This window comes from Macrotis lagotis, chromosome 6 (assembly GCF_037893015.1).
Source record: "Macrotis lagotis isolate mMagLag1 chromosome 6, bilby.v1.9.chrom.fasta, whole genome shotgun sequence".
Taxonomy (NCBI): Eukaryota; Metazoa; Chordata; class Mammalia; order Peramelemorphia; family Peramelidae; genus Macrotis; species Macrotis lagotis.
In genome coordinates, this window is record NC_133663.1 from 36,528,219 (window position 1) to 36,554,330 (window position 26,112).

At 35.7% G+C, this 26,112-nt stretch overlaps 1 protein-coding gene across 14 annotated transcripts in view; it reads left to right on the forward strand.

Moving 5' to 3' along the window:
• NAALADL2 (N-acetylated alpha-linked acidic dipeptidase like 2) overlaps positions 1-26,112 on the forward strand; it is a 1,546,126-nt gene that overhangs the window by 1,452,680 nt on the left and 67,334 nt on the right. For all 14 annotated transcript variants that reach the window (XM_074190946.1, XM_074190945.1, XM_074190943.1 and 11 more), the window contains one exon: positions 20,377-20,470. In XM_074190946.1, the coding sequence (XP_074047047.1) occupies positions 20,377-20,470 (94 nt within the window). The remainder of the gene's footprint in view (positions 1-20,376; positions 20,471-26,112) is intronic.

Sequence of the window (26,112 nt, forward strand, 5' to 3'; positions counted from 1 at the left end):
TGAATGCTCCCAGATAAAGTGTACACAACCAATAGAATTGCAGAGACAAGGTCACATTCTCAAGAGTCATGATAGAAAACTATTCAGCAGAAGTTGACTGAGCAAGAACGTACTTGCCCACATAATGCTTCTTTCTATCAACAGTTTTGAACTCAATAAATTGGAAATGCATGAATTGTTTTTGTTTGGGAGAAAGAAATGGAATATTTATGACCCTCCATGATATGATTAATACATTTTGTTCTGTTCTGAAACAGCTATCTGTTGTAAATTATTATGCTCTGGTTTATCTATTATGGCCTTAAATTATCAGACTCCTTTCAGAAAGCCCTCTGTTGCCCTGAAAATGCAAGCTGTCAGATAGCATGTGTGTGGAATTGACTGCTGAAAAAATATATCAATCTATCTAACACTTCTCCATGGCGGCCAGTCTATGGTCTGGTGGAGGAGCAGATTAAAATAAGTCTGTGGGCACATATGGAATTACTAAAGTTTAGATAAAATAGTTGCCAAACTCCTTTGACAGCTGCTGCACTAAATAGTTTCTGGAAAAAAAAATAATGCTGTTTTCTAATTCATCAATGATCTAACCCAGTAAAAGTAAGTACATTGCTATTGTTGTTATTCAGTTGTCTCTGGCTTTTCATGATTCCATTTGGGGTTTTTCTTGGCAATGATACTGGAGAGGTGTGCCATTTCCTTCTCTAGATCATTCTACACATGAGGAAACCAAGGCAAACAGAGATAAGTTATCTGCCCAGCGTCCCACAACTAGTAAGTTTCTGGTCAAATTTATACTCAAAGGCTCTGACTCCAGACCCTGTGCTTTATTTACTGATTCACTTTACTGCCCCCCCCAAGTATATTTTTATCTAAATTAAGAAAAAATTATATCCAGAAAATTCTGCAACATTGTTATTAACAGATTGAATTCATGTAGGCACAAAGGCAGATAGCTATAGAGACTGAAGTTCCCTTGGAGTTCTGATTCATCTACTTCATTTTACAAACTAGGAAAGCGGGTCAGAGACTTGCTCAAGAACATATACAACTAGTGAGAGGTAACAGTCATCATTTGAACCCAGGGAGTCCATCTCCAAATTCAGTGACCTCCTTTGTCTTTATTATTGAGGGAAGGAAGAGGAAATGAAAAGAGAAAGGGAAGGGGGAAAGTGGAGTGGAAAAATCAATGGCCTGATCCAGATTTCAGGTTCTGGTTTCCTCTAGAGTCTATGTGACTTTGGGCTTGTCAGTTTACCTGTGTGAACCTCTGTTTGCTCATTAATAAGGTATCTATGGTATCTACCTCTTCCAGACTTCTTAAGAAGATAAAATGAGATAAAAGAGCTAAAGTGGCTAAAAGAATTATCCATTATTATGCAAATTGAACCCACAGCTTGTGGTATCTTGGGGAGGGGATGAAGAAAAGAAAATTAGAAAACATTTGATCCTATGATATGCTTCTCACCTATATAACTGATTTTTGATCTCCTGATGACAAATAAAACCTGAGCCATGAGAGCATTTCCAAGAGCAAAAGGTAGAAAAGGGGACTTAGAATGCTGATTGAGGTTATCCTTACTCTCGTTAATGTTATTAATAATATTGTCATCATTGTATTATTTAAGAGTTTCAGAGAATAAAAAGATCCCACTGTGTCTGTCCTTTGTTGATTATGGGGGAAAAAAGCATTAAGCTCAGGAGAGCAAAGTGCAGTTTTAAAGGCTCTTCTCAAACAAGTTGTCTCCCACGCATATGTTAAAATAATTCAATATTCTCTGACAGATGTGACTACAGAGATAACTTTGTTCAGCAATCCGCTGAATATTAACATCAAATAAGGAATAAAACTAGGAGACTTATTCTCATCTAAAGAGCTCTCCGGGGTCCTGGAGGGCATCCCATGAATATACCTTACACACAAAGGTTGCTTATTGATGAATAGTATTTTCCAATTGCTCCTATTCACAGATGCTAAGATTTTAACTTTGTGGAAACTTGGGACACTCACATAAAAGACAAGCTACTTGGTCATTTAAAAACCTTCCCAAACTGCCCCCATCCTTTTTTCAGACTTATTATGCATTACTTCCCTGCATATCCTCTATGTGCCAGTCAAGCTGGCTTCCTTGCTGTTTCCTAGCATTCCATTTGCTGTACATGGTATTCCATTTCTTATCTCTGTGACTTTGTGCAACTTTGTACTACATGCCAAAAATACTCCTCTTTACCCCTATCTTTTAAAATTCCTATCCCCCCCAAAAAACCCATCTCAAATTCTACCTTTTCAGGGAATCTTTTCTTAATCACTTCCCCACCCCTAGCTACTAGTAGTAATCTTTGCAAATTATTCTGTATTTAACATCAATATATATATATATATATATATATATATTATATATATATACTATATCTTTTTTTTCTCATTGTACAGAATGTATTCAAATGAAATGATTGTTTTGTATTTATCTATTTGAGTTTCTAGAACATAGTAGGGACTTATCAACCTTCTGTCACTTTCAAGATATACAAAAAAAAGAAGGAACATCTCTGGTGGGATGAATGGCTCTTCTGTCAGACAACTACCAGTAGCATTGAATATTACTTATGTGCCAGGCACTTTCTTGGCACTAGGGATAGATATAAAAAACACAACTTCATACCACCCCCTTCTTAGTAACTGTGTTTTACTCAGTTCCACAGAATGGGATAGTATGGAGTTTTGTCTTTTGTGGTAAAGGAAGTGGTCACATTGATTAGATTAATGGATTCATCTACTTAATTAAGCAAAGACAAAGACAGAACAAGGAACACAGCTAGACACGTGTATGTGTATCTAGTCATGGATAGGCTAAATGTGTCTCTCTCTTAAAGATAGGTGCTGACATTGAGTCTCTTGATGCTATTGACAGTCCTATAGAATTTGCTTGACTGCTCCAAGCTTCAAGCCTCCATTTGGGGTCAGGTTAAATAAGATAAAAACAAAAGAAAGATTCTCAACTTAGGATCATAGAGCTAGTTTTGCTAAGAAACTTGGAGGTCCTCTCATCCAATCTATTCATTTGACATTGGAGAACATTAAGGTACAAAGAAGTAACTTGCCCAAGAACCACACATGTAGTAAATAAGAAAGTTGGAATTCATATTCAAGTCCCTGAATTTCATGTTCTTTACTTTTATTGTTCTTCCTATTCTCTTGCTCTGCCTCCTTGGGGCTACACCGATTCAGAATTGTGCAGGAGCTTTCTCAATATGCTAATTGTTCAGGGGTTCATTTCTCAAAATAATACATCAGTTCCTGCCTTGGGAGGTTCCTCCTAAGTTCTCTCTCTCTCTCTCCCCTCAGTGGAAGGCTTCAAACTGAGTCTAGATGTTTAATTGGAGAATGTGTGACGATAGATATTATTTGATCTACCTCTGAGGTGGCAGATTTCTTGATTGAATGACATGGGCTTTTGGAATTAATAGCACATTGTTATCATAAGTTAAAGGTTAATTACCTAGCTATGTGGCCTTGGGCAAGCCACTTAACCCCATTGCCTTGAAAAATATAAAATAAATAAATAAGTTAAAGGTTGAAGTTGTGTCTCTGAAGTTATAAGACTTGGGTGCAGTTCCTATCTCTGATGCTTAACCCAAGTGTGACTTTGGATAGATCATTCCTTATGTGTCCCTTTCCTCATCATAGTCTTAGACTGCACAAGATGGACCCTAAGATCCCTTTAAGCCCTAAACAATGGTCCTAGGATCTTTAATAGCTTGTGGAAAATAACTGAGTCTCTGCTTTAGATTGAATATCCGTTTGACAGGTATGTGAAGTATTGGAGAAGGGAGAGTTTAAGGGAGACACGTAGGAAGCTAATTCAACAGGCCAAGTAAGAAGTAACAGGAGCATGTTATCAGTAGTGGAATCCCAGTGATACAAGGGGATGATTTCCCTTCCAACTGTCAAAAAACAAAGTTAGTAAGGAATTTCAGTAGATAGTCAACTACCTCCTGTAGCTAATCTTATAACCAGGATGAAATTATACAAACATTTTTATAAATTATAAAATCTAGGTCCTTTCATTAATTTGTCTTTCCAACCCTCCCCCACCTTCCCCTTATGTCATCATGCCTGAAATGACCTAAGAGGCTGGGATATTTGTGTTGGAGCAGGGGACAAGACAGAGATAGGAATACTATGCTAACTTTTGTGGTCTTTCCCCTCCATTGAATTCAAGGATAATGAAGCCTTGGATATTAGGAAAATGGTAGCAATTAGAAATCTGATACGAGTACAGTAAGCTAAAGTTTGGACTTGCTTGTAGGAGACTTGGGGCAAAGATAACCTGCTACTGCCTATTACATTCAGCTGCAAGCTCGTGCTTAATCATTCCCAGCTTAGTTTTATCCTTTGTGCAGTAGCTAAATGGAGAAGGAAATGGCAAACCACTCTAGTGTCTTTGCTAGGAAACTCCCAGATGTGGTTATAAAGAATCAGACACCACTGAAAAACAACTGAATAACAAAAGATGACTATAGCAAAATCAATCAGCCTGACAAGATACAGAGTGAATAATAAAGGAGAGTTGGAAGCATTTCTGAGGTGTTCCTCCACTACTGTCACTGTGAATCTTGGAGATTAATCTTGTGTTTCTCTCAGAAATGTCCCTTGGTTCAAAAAAATACCAATAGATTGTGGCTCATATAGGGTGTGTGTGTGTGTGTGTGTGTGTGTGTGTGTGTGTGTGTGTGTGTTTGTGTGTGCGTTTGCCTTTGATCCAACATATTAGGTTTCAAAACATGCTTATTGTTTGTGTTGCTGATGATGATGATCTATGAGCCAAATGGTTTTGATTTACTTAAAGGACCATATCACCATGTTTTACTTGAAACTGAATTTTAATTGGATGCCAGATGTGTTCTTTTCTTTGTTAAGAAGATTAAGATACATCATTGATAAATTAGCATCCAGGAATGGAGAGCCTTTGGCATTCTCCAACACATAATGGAGAAGACAGGCAACTTGAGAGCACCAGAGCTTGACTTTATTCTTGGTCTGTGTAATTACTTATTTACATATACATATTGGGTGACTTCAGCTGAACATTGGGATTTAGTTGAAAAAAAATTGGTCCTGGGAACTCATCATGCATATATTCACACATCAAAGGCACAGCAGCCGGCTTCTTCTCTCCTATCCTATTATTTTTAAGGTCTCCCGACAAGCTCTAAATGGGATACTCTACAACAACTGTTATTACATTTATAGCCTGAAGATGAAAATGCATTAAAAATATAATTGCATATAGTAAGTGTCAAATATATTTTTAAAATATTATTTAAATCAGCTCTTGGTGGAAAAAGTAGTTCAAAGGAATAGTCCAGTTTTTTTTTTTTTATCTTTACCCCCCATCCTAACACTTGCTTATTGAATTATCTTTTACATTATTTCTCTAAAATATTTGTGGCTATACTCTAAGATTTTATAGTTTATAGGGAACAAAATTAGAACAGAGAGACAGTCAGGAAAAAAAAAAAAGCTAGCCTTGCAACCAGAAAGACCTGAGTTCAAGGAGATCGTCTGACATGTGCATCTGCTGTGAGATAAATGAAAAGGCTGAGAGATACCATTTCTGATTCATTTATACAATTTATTAATTAGGCTAGCTGATAATAAACTGATGGTCAGTGATTTCTCTTGGTAACCAAAGACCCTTAATGGAGATATTGACTACCTTGATATACTTTTAGAAAAGCAGGTCCCCCTGACAGGTGGCAATCAATCCTGAGTGATGAATGATTAATAAGGGGGTAGACTTTCAAAATAGGGAGATAGGCTGAACACTACAGTTCCTCCTGCTTATAAAGTATCTTGATCATGAGAATCAGTCACCTCCAGCCATCTGGACAAAGGAATCCACCTCTATCTAGGCCACTTTGGTTGGTGAGGTGGGTTACTCTAAAATCCAAAGAAAGGGTGCAAGCTCCTGGGCTTAATGCTTTTGGACTGGAATGCTTCTAAAGTAGATTCTATTTATACTAGTCTAACAGAAGTAAGGTGTTCTAGTTGGGTGGCGTCCTGATCAAGATTAAGCAGTATGCTACCCCAGGATTGGGGCAATTTTATCAGCCTTGTCCTTGAGGGATTGGCTGAATAATCCTACAAAAGCAGGTCCCTAAATGAGGAAATAGAAAAAAAAACTTAATAATTGATAATATAATAGAAAATTTTTCTTTCAACAGTTAATGTGAATCTGACAAAATGCAAAATATAAGGGTTCTGGACAACTCTCTAAGATGGTACAAACTGCAGAAAATGTGCCAATTTATAATGAAAGGAAAATTTTCATCCCTTTAGTAGTAAACTGACAGGTCTAGATCTTAGGTCCCAAATGCAAACATCTAGTCATGGCTTCATCAGGTCAAAAATTTTTACTCAATTTTGATTTTTCAGTTTTCTCTCAAAGATAGAAATTATCATGGTCCCCATTCATAACAAAATTACTGCATTGATCTTCTGATGAGATAATTGGCTCACAGTGTAGTTGAAGAATCAATTATATTATCATAATGATTTTTTTTTGCCTCAGTTAATGATTCAATGTGAGAGGAAATGTCATCTTTATCCTTTCAAACTATGCTTTCATTTAAGAACTTAAAAGTTAAATCCATTTGCCTTTAGTGAGGGCAGGGAGCAGATTGAGCCTCGACATCTTTCTTCTGCATCCATGTCTATTTCAGTTCTGTGCCCCAAAATTGGAAGTCCCCAAATATGACTAAAGGAGAACTTAGAAACCTCCCTGTCTTGCTTCATTGTGTAGTCTTGATGTATGTCTCTTCAGCATTATTATTCACTCTGCTCCGATCAATGGTCTAATCTTTCCTTTCTGTGATCGATTCCTTTGGATTAACTGGTCAGTACATGATTTAATAAACATGACGATTACCCTTTTATAAATAAACAACCTCCAGCCACATTGTCACAGCTACAGTGGAGCCCTGTATTGAATTAGAGAAATTCCTTCTTACATTTTTAAAGAATGGGCTTAGGATACTCTCTTAAAATGACCTTTCTCTTAGAAGCCCTAGATTCCCCTTATGTGTGTGGGTGTGTGGGGGGCTGTTAGGGAGGAAGTGTGTAAAAGTACACATGTGCACACACACACACATACTCACACATGCACAACATTGAGGGTGCTCATATTGGAAGATGTGCCCTCCTTGTGATGTAGCCAGGAAATAAGGAAAAGGTGAAGTCTCCCAAAATGGCACCCCAGGGACTATGTGGTCCAGGTGCTATCCTGACTCAACCTCCTGGAGGAGAAAACTGCCTTTCCATTTAGCTGTATAGTGCTTACTCCTCAACAAAGAGACCTAGACCACTACTGTCTGCTAAGATCATCCTCTTCCACCCTCCTCACCTCCCAAAAAGCACAGAGCAGAAACATGGAAATCAAGGCAATTTAATTTATGTGCCAAGTGTATGTGTATGTATGTATCCACATACACACACACACACACACACACACAATGAGACAGAGAACTAGCAGAGCTACAGGTAATGCAGCACAACCAGAGCTTTAGGCCCAGGGATTAGAATTTCAAGGACAAAGAATTTAGAAGGTATTGACAAAATTTGTCACCCTTTAGCAGTGAGAGAATAACAATCTTAGAAAGAATAAGTAATAGATTGTAGGATAGATTGCTCCTCAACTCTCCCACCTGCTTTGTATCAACCTCATTTTAATATCTCTGTAATATGGTGTCCTTCCAGCCCCAACATTACTAAAGAACAAGTTTCAGGTCTTTTGTTCAAGTTTAGGGTTCGGAATTTGCCCTATGTAAAAATACCAGTTATTGTTCTGAGTTCCATCAGGAAACATAGGACTTCACTGATCTAAGGATTAATCTTTTTGTCTGTAAAACTGACAAATGTTATCCTATGCTCAACGACCTGGTGATGAGATTCTTGGTCCTTGGATGACTGACTTGGAGATCACAGCAGAAGCAGAAATGCCCAAAGTATGTTAGGGAGAGCCAGAATAGTTTAATTTGCCAAAATATGGAGAGTATGGAGGTGAGTAACATGAGAAAAGAATGGACATATTGAGTGGAGGTAATTGAATACCCAATAGAAGTGTTCAAACTTTATTCAGTAGAAAGTAGGGAGTCATGGATGATTTTTGGAAAGGTTTTTAAAATTTTAAATAATCAGTATGATGATTGGATTATTTCAATCAAAATTTCATTTTGTTTGGGGCCAAGCCTAATCAAATGAAAGTTAAAATAGCTATTTATCCCACCTTCTGCTGATGAGATATACAAAAATAAATGAACATGACATTTAACACTTTTCCAGAAGTTTAAGTGATTGTCTTGGTCTGGTTCAAAACTCAGATGTTGGGAGGCTAGGTGGCGCAGTGGATAAGTTCAAATAGTTCAAATCCAGCCTCAGACATAATTACCTAGCCGTGTGGCCTTGGGCAAGCCACTTAACCCCATTGCCTTGAAAAATCTAAAAAAAAAAAAAAAACCTCAAATGTTTAGGTAATAGCGGTTTATATCCACAAAGCTGTGCAAATGGCAGTAGTTTTGTAAACTCATTGTCCAAGGTAATCGGCTTCTTTTCTTTCCTCTGTCTCCCAGTTATAATCGATCCCTGGACAGTTAATTCTGTTAATTGTTTGTGGATGTGAGAAATACTTTAATTATTAAAGGCATCTTGGAGTCTGAGTTTGATTTCATAATTTCTAGCTTGTTAACAAAAAATAAGCTGAGGTAAATGGAATCCAAAAACTGTTAACAAGCACTAGAAAATTAATTTAAATAAATTGACCAGACTTAGGGAGCCTGTGGAGAATGCTTGTCCAGAGTAGGTCATTTTTGGACTTCTCTGATAGGTATTTAATAGGCCCTTAATGGCTTCATCATTTTCTAAAATGAATCACTTTTTTTTAACCTGAGCTGCCATTGGTGTGTTGGGTCAGGGGGTGGGGCAGGGGAAAGAAGACAAACAATAACAATTCACATTTATGTGGAGCTTTAAGATTTATAAGCGCTTTAGGGAAACTTTCAGAATAAACTATCCAAATATTACTTGCTAATGGCAACAGCAATTACTAAAATGTTTGTTGGGTTTTTTCTGAAATAAAATAAAATTTGTATATTGAACTCATGATATAAATATTGGTGTAATTCTAAATCCTTCTGTTCCCTCTAATCCATGAACTTTCTCACACACTTTCATCTAAAACATAACAAATTGAGTTATGGGGATGGGGGTGGGGGGAACCAATACTCTGATGAATCTTCCCTTTCTTTGGCCTTTTCAACAACAAAGGTTCAAGCTTATTTCTTTCCTTCTGTCACCTTCTTCACCACAGTCAAGGGTAAGTCCAACTCCCAAAGCAATATCTCTTCCCCAAGGCTTTTCTGGGAAAGAAATAGATATTCTTCTGGTAAATAACAAGGACCAACTTTCCAAATATTTCCTTTGAAAATTAAAAAAGAAAGAAAGATAAGCCAATATTTTTTGAAGAGACATGAAGCAATGGGAAGGGTCAGTCACTAATCATTTATTAAGTACCTACTGTGTGCCAGCCATTGTAGCAGACATCAGAAATATAAAAAGGGGCAAAAGCCAGTACCTATCCTCAAGGATTTGACAATTTTAATGGGGTAGACAACAAGGAAGTAATTATGTAGAAATAAGTCATATACAGGTTAAATACTAATTAAATAAGAGAGAGAAGGCAATAGAAATAAGAAGCATCGGTAAAGGCTTCTTGTAACTGGTACTAAAAGGAAATACAGAAAGCCAGTAGATACAGCAGGTGTCTGAGGTAAGAATAGAACTTGAATTTTCTGGACTCCTGGCACTCTATCCATCAAGATCTAAGACAATGATTCTAGGATACTGTGATCATGGGAGAAGCAATGTGATATAAGAAACAGAGAGCAATGGGCTCTGAGACAAAAAGATGAAGTTCAGGCTGAGGCCAATGGGAGCTGTGTGACCCTGAGCTGATGGCTTCCAGTCTCAGTGTCTGGTCAGTTCTCTAAGACTCTTAACTTAGAATTTTTTTTTTTTTGCTAATCTAGTTTGGCAGAGGGAACTTCCTAGCTAATGAAATTGCAGGTGCAATTGTTGATGCTGTTTTAAGTTCTTCTGAACTTTTATTATTGTTTCATTGGTGTCTGACTCTTCCTGAACCCATTTGGGGGTTTCATGACAAAGATGCTGAAGTGGTTTGCCATTTCCTTCTCCAACTCATTTTTACAGATGAAGAAATTGAGGCAAACATGTTAAGTCACCGGTTCAGGGTCATTCAGCAGCTAAGTCTCTGGGTCCAGACTTGAACTCAGGAAGATGAATCTGAACCTAGATACAAAATATTAGTTCAGAAAATGGTAAATCACACAGTCTATATCACAATAATGCTTCAGAGAAGGAAGGGGTTTTGTCCCTTTATCTTCATTAAAAAGTTAGCTTTGAAAATAGCTATGGTTCAGGTCAGTGGATAAGGAATAGGTCATTTTAATTAGTGGAGACAGTATGATAAAGATACAAGAATAAGTATGATGTATGTGTAAAGACCTTGAGGAGACTGACCTACTTGTGAAAGGCTGGGGTAGGTGACAGCAAAGGAGGAGAAGATAACATTTGCTTGGGTGTATGTACAAATATTGTTGGAATAGTGCTAGGAGCTTAAGTGTTCAACAGATATTTACTGATGCAATCTTACAATCTTAGAGATCAAAGGGATTTCAAGGGACACCTACCTGAACCATGAGTCTTCTATGCTTATAATAGGAGATAACCTTGATAGAACGTTTTAAAGTTACCAGAGCATTCATATGTGCTATTATCTCATCTGATTGTCACAATAATCTTGTGGGGGAGATGTGACAATATGTGATGGGATACCAGAGGGTGAAGGTTATAGCTTATATTCTTTCATTTCATTATTTAACTTTATATTCTTTCATCATATCTTATATCCAATCATCTAAAGGATGAGTCCCATACCAGATGATGGTTGATTGGTAGTGTTAGCTATTTTGCAATTCAAATGTTCCATCATGCCATGATGATGACCTATGATTATCATTATTAGAGAGTAATTGGTCCAAGAAAAATAACACTCAAATTGAATTCACTTAAAATGAGAATAGACTCTCAGGAAAATTGATGAAGCTCTAAAATATCTTTGAGGCAATGACCTTCTTTATGATAATGCTGCAAAACACAATCAATAAATTGTTTAAGTACCTACTGTGTACAAAATAATGAAACAAAGTGTCATATAATATATGCCCCAAATCATCACGTGATTAATTCTTTATTCATTCTAAGAAATATTATGCAGTTACAAAATATAGCCTGTATTTTGTCAAATATAAGCTACAATAAACATTTCATTTTTTAGGATAAAGTCTCAAACTTTTTAATTTACTCTGAACTGTTCATCCAATTAGATTCTCTTTGAGTAGCATTTTTCCAGTATCAATTGTTCAACAAAAATTAGAACATCTTATTTACTGCCATATATCTTTTTACCACTGGCAAAAGGGGAAATTAAGCTGCAGCTGAAAGAAATTATGCTATTTTTAAAAAAATTAAAAACTAGAAATATGACCCATTAGTGCCATGGCATTAATACTATATTTCTTTTTATCAAGTAATACTCATCTATAGCAAGAATTTTCTATTTTTCTACCAGCATGTATTAGATTTTATGTCTGGGAAGCCTAGTCCAACGAATATAGTGCTTCATTGGGAGCCAGTAAGAAAAAGGTTCAAATCCTACCTTTGACACTCGTTAGATAAATGTGTACAAGTTCCATCCTCTCTGTGGGTCTCCATTTCTGTTTTTAAAGGGGGCAGATCATGATGTCTCTGATATCAAGGCCTTTGAGAAATAATGTATGTAAATTTCTGTGCAGAATGGTTTCTATTTTATTATATAACTTAAAAGGTTTTAAAATGTTTTATCCCTATTGATAAAGTGCAATTTAGGATCATAAAATCATAGATTTTTAGAACTGAACAGGACCTTTGAGACCAAATTGCTCATTTCACTTATTTTTAGTAGTTCAAAGATGAGAGGAAAAATACAGATTTTTTTCAGATTATATCACTTTCTCAAAGCATCGTTTCAATACTTCAAGGAAGTCTAAAAAGAGTCCTTTGTAATTAGTCAGTTGTCTGACTGTAGAAGTATGGAAGTTATCTATTTTAAATCCTTATTTGACAGAAGAGGAAAATGCTATCCAGTGGAATTAGGTAGCTTGTACAGGGTCACATAGCTATAAGTATCTGTGATATGATTTGAATCTAAGACTTCCAATTCCAAACTCCAAGTCTCAGGACTCTTTCTCAACAGCATATTGCATCTCTTTCAAAATGTATTTATTAAAAAAATACTATTTATTTTCTAGGAACTGGGCTATATGCCTTTTACAAATATTTTTCATTTGATCCTCACAACAACTCTAAGAAATAGGATCAATCCTGTTTTGTAGTTTAGGAAACTGAGGCACAGAGTCCTTAAATGACTTTTCTAGGTTTATGCAGCTACTAAGTAAGACCAGATTTAACCTTAGGTTTTCCTGCTTCTGACCTCAGCATTTTATCCCCTGCACTCTGAATATTAAATACCTATTGTATAACAGGCATTTCATTAAGGATGGGTATTTCATAAGTAAGAAAATGTCAAAATGAAGGAAAAGGAATTTGGAAAATGAAACCTGTGGCTCACCCTTGGTGTTCCTTGAAATCTAGAACAATAATTTTATTTTCATTAATTTTATATTATATTTGATTATTTATTAAATATATTTTATAAATTCATTTTATATATTTTATTATTAAATATTATTTTTATCCTCCACATAATAAAGATGAAGTTATTGAGAGCAAAAAGCATCATGATATATGCATTTGTAAGCAGAAGAGGAAATGGTAGGTTACTATTAACCTTATTTGACTACTGTATTATTCTTTTTTGAACTTTAAAGAAAAGTTTGAAATGATTTCTCATTCTGATTCTTTTTTCTTAGCCTTTAAGTTAAATATTGGGATAAAATTATTATTATTAATGTTGCTATCATTTCTTTTGTCAATATAAAATTTTTATCCAAAAGTGTAATCAATTTAAATTGCATGTTGTGTGTGTGTGTGTGTGTTTGTGAGAGAGAGAGAGAGACAGAGACAGAGACACAGAGACGCAGAGACAGCGACAGAGAGACATAGAGAGACATAGAAAGAGAGAGGGAAACAAAGACAAAGACAGAGAGAAAGAGACAGAGACAGAGAGAGAGACAGACAGAGAGACAGAGATACAAAGACAAAGAGAGAGAGAGACTGAGAACGCTCCAAAAACACCATATTAAGCAAGCATTTGACCTATGGCCAAACAGAAATATGGATGCCAATGGTAAAACAGGGTTAGAATATAAAGTTCTGCAAAATCTTATGAACAAGGATGATGGATGATTATGAGCTGTATGGTCTCATAAAACATAGAGAAGCAGTGAAGAGTAAAACCAGTTTAAAAAAGATTGGCAAGATATCCAATTGAACAAAGTCATTCCAAGGGCAAACAGGAAAGAAAATAAAAGGATGGCAAACAGAAGGATAGAAAAGATGCAAAAACTACTTTAATCAAGTAATTTTTCCCTCAAAGAAAGTAGTACCACTATACTCAATCCCAAAACACAATCCTGAGATAGAGGGGGAAGAGGAGGAAAAAATGGAATTAAAGATAGCTGAAGTGGGTACATTCATGGTGGAGGGGGCAACGATGAGAACCTTGAAGGGCCAATATTCAACATATCTGAAAGACAGAAAGTCTGAAAAATTTTACTTCATGCTTTTACTAACATTGAAAAAAAAACCCAAAACAATATTAACCATCATTCTCTAAATCTACTCGTCCACCTGGAGATGGTTATTATATGGTTATCGTATGATAGGACATCTTCAGTAAGGGTATTAGCAGGAGACAAATTGACTTTCACAAGTAGTCTCCAACAGGAGACCATATCCTTTCCATCTCATAGTTAATTGAAAGACTAGCATCAGAGGAGATTCCATCAGGTGCATTGTTTGATGGGGAAAGCATTTGATTTGAATAGGAAAAACTAAAAACACCTCTGTGAAGATAATTTTACTCCCATCCATGGAGCAAGATCATTCAGGACCCTTGGGAAAATCTAACAAAGAACAAGTCACTCTCATTGACATTCTGATAATTACCCCAGCTGAGGCCCATAAAGGGAGATATGTGCTCACCAAAAGCATTGCATGACCATGGAGGAGATTCAGAGCAAAGCCCAAGTTGCAGAGGGGTTTCCAGGGCAGAGAGAAGCCCTGCAAAACACTACTATTGGTATTGGACCCCGGGGCTGAATTAGCTAAAACTCCAAGGCACCACAGAGCCTTCTGGAAGAGATTATTCTCACTCCAAAGAGTTCAATTGAAGGACCATTCATATGGGAAAAATCAAGTAACTTAAGTCCACATTAAACAAGCATGGGGTAGACATTCTAAAGGCTTTGTCTAAAGGGACATTCTAAAGATAGTAGATCCATCAGGAAGCAGTGGGACAGATGAGCCAGAGTTGAAAATGAAAAGGAGAGTGGTTGAATTGCTTGGGGAAATTGTAACGTTATTGATCCCACATGTCCCATGAGAACAAAGGCTCTTCTTTCCAATGTTTACAATATAAGGAGGAGAGATGATGCCTATGATTTAAATGGGCTCATAAGATAAAGCATATGGAGATAAATTGCAAAATAAATATAAATTGGAAATACAGAAACCCCTGAGATCATACAATATGTTCAGTAACTGAATAAAAAATCTTTTCACCAGTATCTATGACAAGTGCTCATCCAGCTACTATGAGATTCTTTAGACAGGGATCATCTTACATCTTCATTTGTATTCCCAGTGCTTACCAAGGTAAGCACATTGTAGATGTTAATAAATCTTTATTTGACTAACTGACTGGCTAACCATGAAAAGTTCAGGTGACATGAAACCCACTTCCTTATAAGGCACTTGATTTCCCTTCTAATTGCTGAGAAGTACATTCCCATGGAGCCCAAACTGACTCTTATTTCTATCCAAAACTTTAATCACATTCTGGGCCAAGTAGAAGAAGTCAAAGCTCTGTTCCACACAATAGTTCTTCCAACGTGTCAAGGTCACCATGTTGTAAACCTCTCTAATTCAATTAAGCAAGGTTCTATTAAGTACCTACTACAGACCAAATGTAGCTACAAGAGTTGAACATGGCAGTTGCAGTTTCCTGGGAAATCATCTTTTTTTTTTATTTTACTGTCTTACAGAAATGCTGTATTGTTCCATGAATTGAAAATAAGGCAATTTTTGAAGAATATAAAAAAAAACATAAATAAAGATTTTTTTATAAAGAGATTTTGGATACAAAAACATTGATGAAACAATTCCTGCCTGCGAATAGTTTATATATTCTCTTGGGCTTTATATGTATTCTTTTCTTCAGGAATTAAAGGATAAACATTATCATTAACTTCAAAGGATCATAAATTTAAAAGCAATGAGAGATTCTAAACTCCAATGAGTCTAGTCTATAGACCATCATTCCTTAATTTATCCTTACTGTCTTGCACATCAGATGACTTTATTTCATAGACCTATCGAAATTTAGAGCTAGAAAGAGAGTATAGAAGTGATCTATTCTAATTTCACAGAGGAAGAAAATGATTCAAAATGAGATTGAGTAACTTGCTCTGGGTCACATAGCTAATAAACATCAGTGGTGTGATTTGAATCAAAGTCTTCCTGACTCCAATTCCAGCCCCTCATTCACTCTACCAGAGTACCTCTCTCTCAAAATGTATTTATTAATTATCTATTAAGTTCTGGTTACTGTATGAAATAATTTAAAAATAAATGTCATCTTCCTTGATTCTCATAACCCTAAGAAGTAGGTGCTATTATTAATCCCATTTTACAGTTTAGGTAACTGAGGCAGAATTAGACAGGCTGTAAGTCATTCGGGCTGAATTTAAACTAAGATGTTCTTGACTCTGTGTCCAATGTGTTACCCTTTGTACTACCTAAGTGAATAGATATAGAACAAAAAAAACAAAATAGCTCTTTCCCACAGGATCTTATATTCTCAAGGTAAATTACATTTAGACATTAATACTTTTAACTGTTAAAACAAACATTTTAAAATAAATTTTAACAAAGAGGCTACAGAAACATTAAAATTATAACATATTAGAGTGATATCAGAATGCCAGATTAGTACAATATTAGGAAAACTATAAACATAATTAGCCACAATAATAAGAACTAAAATCATATGATTATCTCAATAAGTGAGGAAGAAGACTTAGGCAAATTGCAATACTAATTTATATTAAAAACACTAAAAGTATAGAAATAAATGATCTTTCCTTAATATGATAAGAATTTAAAGCCAAGAACTAACATTGTATTAGTGGAAATAAACTAGAGATCTTTCCAGTAAAAGCTAGGATAAAGCAAAAGTGTCTGCTATTACCATTATTTAATATAGTGCTAAAAACACTAATTATAGCAATAAGAAAAAAAGATAAATTAAAGGAATAAACTTAGGCAAAGAGGAAACAAAATATCTTTTTTTTGCAGATGAGATTACAGTTTATTTATAGAACCCTAGAGAACCAACTAAAAATTAACTCAATCATTTGTTAATTTCAGTGAAGTTAATCCATATATATATATAAATTATATAAAAAGATCTATCATCTAGATAAATATATATATATATATATATATATATATATATATATATATATATATTTAAATCATGATTTCTGAACATTACCAACTAAAATCCATGGGAAGTATTAGAGGAATTCTATTTAAAATTCATATATACATACTTAGATATTTGTATGCATCCATGTCTGTATACATCATTCACATACATTTTCACATACATACATGTGTGTTATTTAGCCATTTCAGTCATATCTGATTCTCTGTGACCCCAATTAGGATTTTTTTGGCAGAGATACTTAAGTGGTTCGCTATTTCCTCCTCCAGCTCATTTTACAGATGATGAAACTGAGGCAAACAGGGTGAAGTAACTTGCCCAGGGTCACACAGTTAGTTAATATTTGAGACTGAATTCAAACTTAGTTGTTTGGTCATTTTTCAGTTGTGTCCATTTTTTGGTGGTCATATTTTGCAGTATTATTGGTTTGAATAGTGGAGTAGTTTACCATTTCCTTCTCCAGCTCATTACATTAAGAGGCAGCTAAGGTCAATAGACCTTAAGTGACTAACCCAGGGACACAGTTAGCAAATATCTGAGGTGACATTTAAACTCAGCTTTTCCTGACTCCAGGACAGATGTCCTGCTGCCACCTTGCTACCTTTGGAACTGTTGACCTCTGAGGGGTCTACCAGCTCTAAATATTCAATGTATTGACTCTGTCTTTGGGAAGTCAGTGAAACTCTCTGGGCTTCCATTTCAATTGTAAGGTCCCTTACCCTCCTGATCTATGGAATTTCAATGATAGGTTTCTCTGAACTTTTAGCAGTCTCAGTTCATCTATAAAATAGTGACAAGTCTATGTGCCCTGCCAACTTCAAAGGATTGTGAAAATCAAAAGATCTGAAAAACACTTTAAAGTTTGTAATGTTCTGGTTAGACCAATGCACCTACCCTTCAACAAGAGGAGAATTTGAACAGATCTTTACTAGTTGTGAAAGGGGCTGAGGGAGGCTCTCCCTTTCCCACACAGCAAGATTTCTAGATACCTTCCTGTGTATGAAGTCATTTGTACTTAAAGATCAGGAGCAGGCCAGTTGCCTTGGAAGAATCAACATTGGTGGCCAGGTACTTTTTTTGTTAGAAATAGCAGGGCAGCTGATTTGCCTGCCAGTTATAACTCTGAAGATTAAAAAAAATGCCAATGAAACTTTCCTAGGTAGGGAAGGCTTTCCTAGGCTTTATTTTCTGTTCCATCGCCTGCAGCCTACTCACCTCATTTTAAACCCTTAGGTATCAGGTTCCAAAAATCAGAAGTAAAATCAAAGTCTGTCTTCTCAAATGTTTGTCATCCAGTAGACACTGATGAAGAAGAAACATTATGCTCTATTTTTTTTATTTTAATTTCAGAATCAATTTGGTTTTTTTTCTTCTTGGAGGATGATGGTTCAGCTATTAGTTCATGACTAGGTCAAAGGCTTGGTCAAAAAGAAAGAATGCAGGAGTAATGATGACTGTTTATCTCAGGTTGGGTGATGAATTTTTCATTCACAGCAATTCTCTAAGACCTCCTACCAAGGCAGTTTTCAGATTAAAAAAATTTAAACTATTTATAATCATATAAAAATGTTCTAAATCACTTTTGATTAGAAAATTAGGTACCACCTTATAATGATCAGATTGGCTAATAATATAGAAAAGTAAAATGATAAATGGTAGAGGGGATGTAGGAAAACTGGGGCACTGGGGTGGAGTTGTGAACTGATCCAACCATCCTAGAGAGCAATTTGTAACCCAGGGGGTTATAAAACTGTACGTACCCTTTGGTCCATCAATATCACTACTAGATCTATATCCCAAAGAGATAATGAAAGAGAGAAAAAAACAACATGTACAAAACTATCTATAGCTCTTTTTTGTGGTAGCAAAGAATTGGAAATTGAGGGAATGTTCATCAGTTGGATAATGGCGTTAAACAAATTGTGATATATCAACAAAATGGAATACTATTGTTCTATATGACATCATTAGCAGGTCTATTTCTGAAAAATCTGGAAAGACTTGTTAGTATGAACTGATGCTGAGGGAAGAGAGCAAAACCAGGAGGACAATATACTCAGTAACAGCATGATAACCTATTTAGCTGTTCTAAGCAGTGAAGTGCTCAAAGACAATTCCAAAATATTTGTTATGGAAAATGCTGCCCACATCCAGAGAAAGAAGTATGATAGACTTTGACAGCAGATCAAAGCATATTATTTTCACTTTTTTAAGTGTGTTTATTTTTCTTTCTCATGGTTCCCTTTTGTTCTGGTTCTTTTTTTTTATAACATGGCTAATAGAACTATGTTTAATATGATTGTACATGTAAAAGCTATTTCAGATTACTTGATGTCTTGGGGAGGGAGGAGAAAGGGAAGTATAAAAATATGGAATTCAGAATATTACAAAAAATGAATGTTGAAAACTATCTTTACATGTAAATGGAAAAAAATAGAGATTTCATTCTGGAAAAAAAAAAAAAAACTTTTACCAAATTGGTAGAGGGCTTGCAATTGGTACATATATACATATACATATATTAATGACATCAAACTGAAAAGAAATGGGGTTTGACCTTATAAAAGAATTTATGTGAGTTTTATATCGATTTAGAAAACATAATATAAAACCATTTGTATCTTTCTTTTTTAAACTAATACATCAATACATTAAAATCAGATTTTTACCTGGAATGGGTTATACTTTAGAGACCTATGGGTCTTCTGTCATATGTCAAGCTTTTTATCTTATCAGCCTAGTATGCTCTAAGATCTGTAAAGTCAGAGCTCAAGTCTAATCTAGATGTCCTATTACCCCCAGAGCCTTTACATAGGACGTATGTAATGTGTGGGATCCTTGGTAATTTGTTCTGTGTTTCTGGTATTAATTTCCTTATTTATAAAATGTGGAATTGGACTAGATTATTTCTCAAGTTCAGTCCAGTGTCTGTATGATTAGCAACGTGTATCTATCTTTTCAATATTGAACTTAATGTGGTTATAGGTGGTGTCAATTGTGCTGATAACTTTTTGGGTTAAAAAAAGTTTAAGAGTCTGATAAGATCCACAGGATTAGATGTTTATGAAGTTTTAGAGTAATCTTCTTAGGTTTTTCAATAAAGTCCATTGCTATGATGCTAACTTGATATTCATTCTAAATTATCTACTTCCACCCCTTCACCATCTTCTTTCATATGATGATGCCTAAAACTGGCTAATAAGCAACTGATTAAAAATTCAAATATCTCACCTCCATGCTATGAAGCAAAACATTTCCCAATACTTTTATCTCATCCACAACAACAAATATTTAATTCACTTATACTATCCTGAGACAAGTGAAACACACAGAATGATTTATTTTTCTCTGAGTAATAAAAGATTAAGATAAAATATGTAGAAATATATAATATATATGTATTTTCTCTTTTCTTATTAGAATAAGAATTTTCTAAAAATCTTATCCTTTTTCATATGTTCTTTTTTTCACTTTGATGTATGAAATTATATGAACTACTGACCATCACATCCCCCCCAAATTCCCTTTAATTACTGAACACATTAACAATTTTTTTCTCTTTTTCTTTCAGCTCTCAGGAGAAGTGATTTTGCAAATTGCCAATGATCCAGTTCTGCCCTTTAATGCTCTGGATATAGCATTAGAAGTTCAAAACAGCCTTAAAGGTAATTTGTGAGAATTATAGTAATTTGAGCAAATGCAAAAAAATGTTTCATCTAATTTTCAACAAGGAATAGTAATATTGCTGATACGTGTCATATAGCAATCTGCTACTTTCTTCGGCAATACAAGAAGTCTCTGGAAGGTGATGAAGGAAAGGAAGGGGAAAAAATTTATCTGCCATAATGATAAGACAAAGGAGCTGTTGAGATAAGAGGAGAAACTTGGAAGTTGACAGATGTCCTGACTATCCTTTTTATGTTGTTCTTCTATCAAAGAAGATTTTAAAATCTGTACATGTCTTTGATTTTTACATAAATCTATAGCAACTGAAGAGGACTTTCCTCCCCTTCAGTGTCTCTGGCTGCCACCATCATGACCACCAATTGGCCATCCTCCCAAAGCTAGAGAGTGATTTAGATTTTGCAGGAATGATAGTTATCTAGGATGGAGAAATGTTTGTTGACAGCCCCATCTCCCTTTCATAGATGTTGAGAATGTGAGATGAATTCTAGATCAAAGAATGAGGTAGTAAAATTAACAAATACTAAATTTGGAGGCAGAAGTATTAGGTTTTAAATCTACCTCTAGGAGAGGATAGATCATAGGACAGAATAGTCAGATATCATACATTTTCTTTTTTACTTTTTGCAAGGTGCTGGAATTGAGTGGCCTGTCTGGGACCATGGGGCTGGGTAGTTGCTGGATCTCTGGGGTGGTATGTGGGCTTGGGGCCTCTTGGCCCCAGGGCCAGTGTTCTGTCTTCTGTGCCACTCAGCACATTTTAGAAGAGGAACAGAGTGAAAAGAGAGAGAAAATAATAATATATGGTAGTGGGGATTAAATGGATGGAGGGAATTACATAAACTGGTACTGAGCGGGATGAGCAGAACCAAGAGAATGTTGTATACCCTAACAGCAACATGGGGGTGATCATCATCCTTGATGGACTTGCTCATTCCATCATTGCAACAATCAGGGATAATTTTGGACTATCTGCAATAGAGAATACCATCTGTATCCAGAAAGAACTGTGGAGTTTGAACAAAGACCAAAGGCTATGACCTTCAATTTAGGAAAAAAATAATCCATTATCTTATTATGTAATTTTCTATCTCTTATACATTATTTTTCTTCCTTAAGGATATGATTTCTCTCTCATGACATTCAATTTAGATCAATGCATACCATGGAATCAAAGTAAAGACTAACAGGCCTGCCTTCTATGGGGGGTGGGGGGGGGAGGGAAGCAAGAATAGGGGTAAATTTGTAAAACTCAAAATAAATAAAATCTTTCAAAAGAAAAAAAAATCCTACCTCTAGCACATATTATCTGTGATATTTGACAAATCAATCAACTTCTCTGTACCCTGGTTTCTTTATCTGAAAAATGACAAGTTGGATTAGAAGACTTTTAAGATCTCTTCACTCATTCTACTCTGTAAGGATCATCCTATGAGTACCTTCAAATGTGTCTCTAGGTAAATCTTAATTTTACTTCTAGGTCTCAGTTTCTTCACCTGTAAAGTGAAAATCTTAGACTTGATGGGCACCATGGTCCCTACCAGCTAGCATGGACCCTACTGGCTAGAAGGTGCCAGATTCTGCAATTCTGCAATTACAATTTTGCCATAGAAAAAGTGCTTTCACCTATAGGAATGATGCATATGATTTCCACTAGCACATGTAGTAAGTCATTCTGTTACCTCCCTGTTTCCCTGCAGAGGATATTTTAGTGAGAATGTAGTATTATGCAGCAGTCATACACTTACTCAAACCCAAATAGCTATTTTATTTTATTTTGAATATAGGCAATAATCCCAGATGATTTCATTAGCCAAGCAGTATGCAGGCACAGTGTTAAATTAAACATAATATTTAGCCATTTAATATAAGCATAAATTGTTTATATTTCTTCTGATTTTATTATGACAGTTGAGCAATAATTAGTCTTGAGTTCTTGGCTACAGTCAAAGATAAACAGTCCTTGTGACTGATCCATAAAATGCTGTTTCTCCTGCACTGCGACCAGGGTAAGGATGAGAGTCTCTGAAACCCAACTGCAACTTCAACCATGTAATTTTCAAAATTTGACAACTGGCCATTTCATTTATTTATTGCATTGGTTTACATTGGCAGCAGATCATTCCAGTTCTCCTCCATCTTCACAACCACGAAGAAAGATAATTTAGCCTAGAAAAATATGTTTTGGTTCATTTATTGGTTATTACTGGAGAACTGGTTTTGGTGCAATGACCTTGGTTTGAGTATTTAGCCAAAACTAAACAGATATATTTAGGGAATAAATATGTATATGATCGTTTGTATATACATATAAATGTGCAGATATTCTCGTAGACAAAGCAAGATTAAAATAAATGACAGATGAGGTCTATATAAAAATTGTTCACTGTAATTTTGTTATTCAGTCATTTCAGTCATGTCTCTTTGTAAACTCATTTGGGGTTTTCTTTGCAAAGATATTGGAGTGGTTGGGCATTTTCTTCTCCAGCTCATTTTACAGATGAGGAAACTGAGGCAGGCAGGGTTAATGACTAACCCAGGGTCACACGGCTAGTAAATGTCCAAGGCTCCATTGGATATCTGGTCTTCCTACCTCTTGTATCACTCTAACCACTGTGCCACCTAATTGACCTTTTGTAATAATAGAAAATACAATGAGAGAAAATAAGACATAGAAGGAAGAGCACTGGCTTAGGTTTAGAAATCTAGGCACAATTCTACATCCTATTCCTTTACTACCCATGAGACTTTTGACAAATCACTGAAACTCCCTTAGCCTTGGTTTCATCATCTATAAAAATGGGACAGTTGAACTATCTGATTTCTGAAGTCTCTTCCCAGACCTATATAGGATTCAAAGGGACTCTTCCAGTTGTATATGCCATAACTACGAAATGATCCCAGAACCGTAGAACCAGACTTGAGAAGGAAGATGAAAGGTCATACAATCTGACTCATTCATTATAGAGGAAAGAATCCTCAGACCCAAGGGTATTACCTAAATCATGTGGGTAGTTGTGATACCTGATACCAAATCTAGAGGATGTCGAGTTAGTAATAAAAGCTTTACTTTCTCATAATGATTTATGATTATAGTATTTTATATACATTACATTATTGGAACCTGACAACAACTCCCAGGAAATAGATAGCATAGGGATTATTATTCCCATTTTTCTGGTGTCCTCACCAGGAATAGAATTTTAGAAGGATTAAGGGACTTGACAGGGTCACTCAGCCAATAAATTATAGCTAGAGAATGGATACAAGTCCACTGGCTATTTTGTTACTACAAAAGTATAGTGCTTCCTTAAATCCCCTCTTTAACACAGAAAACAGCAATTTTATATAATTTATGGTCACATAAATTTGATGCTTTTATTTAATAACAACCATTTGTCTTTGTCAGCAGAGAAGTTAGTTAACAACATTCTTCAAACACTAAGTTCCCAAGAAAAATAAAAGTCGTTTAGTCTCTGATCTGACTATATACACGTTTATTTAGTTCAGACCAGACACAGCAGGAAATCATCATTTTGCAATGTGTGGTTTACTGCTGCCTCTGTAGCTCCTCACAAAATGGAAAATAGTTCTTGGCAGCACTTCCTCGTGTTCTCTGAATAACAGACAATGTTGATTTAATCTGCCTTTTTTCCCCATTAGCTCTGATAATTCATTAGCGTCAATCACTTAATTTTAGAGAAATGAAAATTACTTTGAAGGTGATAATTCCATGCTCTGTTAGGTTTACAGTTTCATATTTTGAAGCTTGTCTCTATTCTAAAGTCACAGCACATTCAGATCTACCCACTTCTGATTTTGTTTCCTTTCTCATTTCCATAAACTTCTTTTCCTTTCATTGCAAAATGAGATGGTACCTACCTGAGGATCAGGAGGCGCTGTACCAAAAGCAATGAGATGCCACTTAACAAAGTCTGGTTGAATTGAACTGAAATGTTCCTTGCCATCAGATGTTCTCAGCTACTACCTTCTCAAACCCCACTATTACATAGCTGTGGCTTCTAATCATTCCCCAGCCCACTGCCTCAGGTGTTTGTTGTTGTTCAATCATTTTAGTTGTGTCCAACTCTTTATGAACCCATTTGGGGTTTTCTTGGCAAAGAGAATGGTATGGTTCGCCATTTTCTTTTCCAGCTCATTCTGCAGATGAAGAAACTGAAGCAAACTGGGCTAAGTGACTTGTCTAGGGTCACACAGCTTGTGTCTGAGGCTGGCTTTGAACTCAGCTCTTCTTGACTATCCTTCATCATCTCAGATCTTTTAGGGATAGGTAGAATGAGGTCCAATGTTCTCGCTCTCATTCTCAGCTTATAAATGGTGTTTCTGAAAAGCTAGGCCTTTTGAGGGAAGGATAAATTACGCCTATATCACAGCGAAGTCCTAGAATTTCAACTTACTTCAAATTTTTTTTAGGAAATGAAAGGTTAAATTGTGCCCCTCCTGCCAAGATGTTCTCAGACAATTTAAGGATCCTGAGGTTTGCGGGTTGGACTGAGATTTCTTAGTATTTGGCCATGTGGTCCCGAGAAGCAGGTTTGATGTCTAGAGCAATATATTCAATAGACATCCTGTGTGATATTTGCCAAGTCATTTCAGTTCATCTGGACTCCACTTTGTTCATCTATAAAATAAGGTTTTTGATACACAATCTCTGAGATTCCTCATCCATGATCCCTGAACTAGAAACTTTACTAGACTGAGTGAGGAATTCACTAGAGAAGATGAAGCCTTTCCCTGAGTCAAATTCTATAGGAAATCTTGTTAGGAGGTTGGTTGTCCATATTTCTTAATATTGTCAACAATATTCTTGATCAATTATTTATTCTCAATTCTAATTATATTGTTGGGCATAAATTCCATCCCTGTGATTAGACATGACTGCTATGACATGTCCATTGTTTCCTTATTCCATAACTGTTTTGGTTACTGTGGATGTGGTAGTTGTTAAAAGATAAATCCTCTTTGTCTCTAGACTTTGATACTTTTTTTACATTGATGTATCTGTTTATCATGTGACCAGAGTTCAGCTCTTCCATGATTTTTCTGCCTGGTTGATTTTCATTCATTCTTTTGAAAATTCTCTCTCTATTCTGAAGATCTTTTTTTTTTCTGTCACAAAGGTACCAATGTAGCACTTAGGTTGACTATGGATTGCCTCTCATTCTCAAACAGAAACACAGACCACTTCTAAGTTTGGCCACATACACCCCTAGAAGAAGCCTTTCCATCACTTTCCATGAGAAGTCATTGGTAGCCAGTTGCCATCTTAAACCCATCATCTCACTCTATTGCTCTCGTGTTGATGCTACTGGTAATTGTAATGTTCCATGACTTGTAGCCATACAAAACTGCCTTCTATAGGAAGCCTTACCCAGTCTCTTTGAATTCTGGTACTTATCCTCAGTTAATTATTCCCTATTTGCCTCATACCTAGTTTATATGTTGGCTCCCCCATTCAAAGTCAAGGTTTGCCTTTTACCTTCACATCCTCAGTGTTTAGCAAAGTGCCTCAAATATAGTAGGTAGCAACAAGCACTGTGCTAAGCACTAAGGATATAAAGAGAAGCAGAAACAATTCCTTCTCTCAAGGAACTAGTGTTCT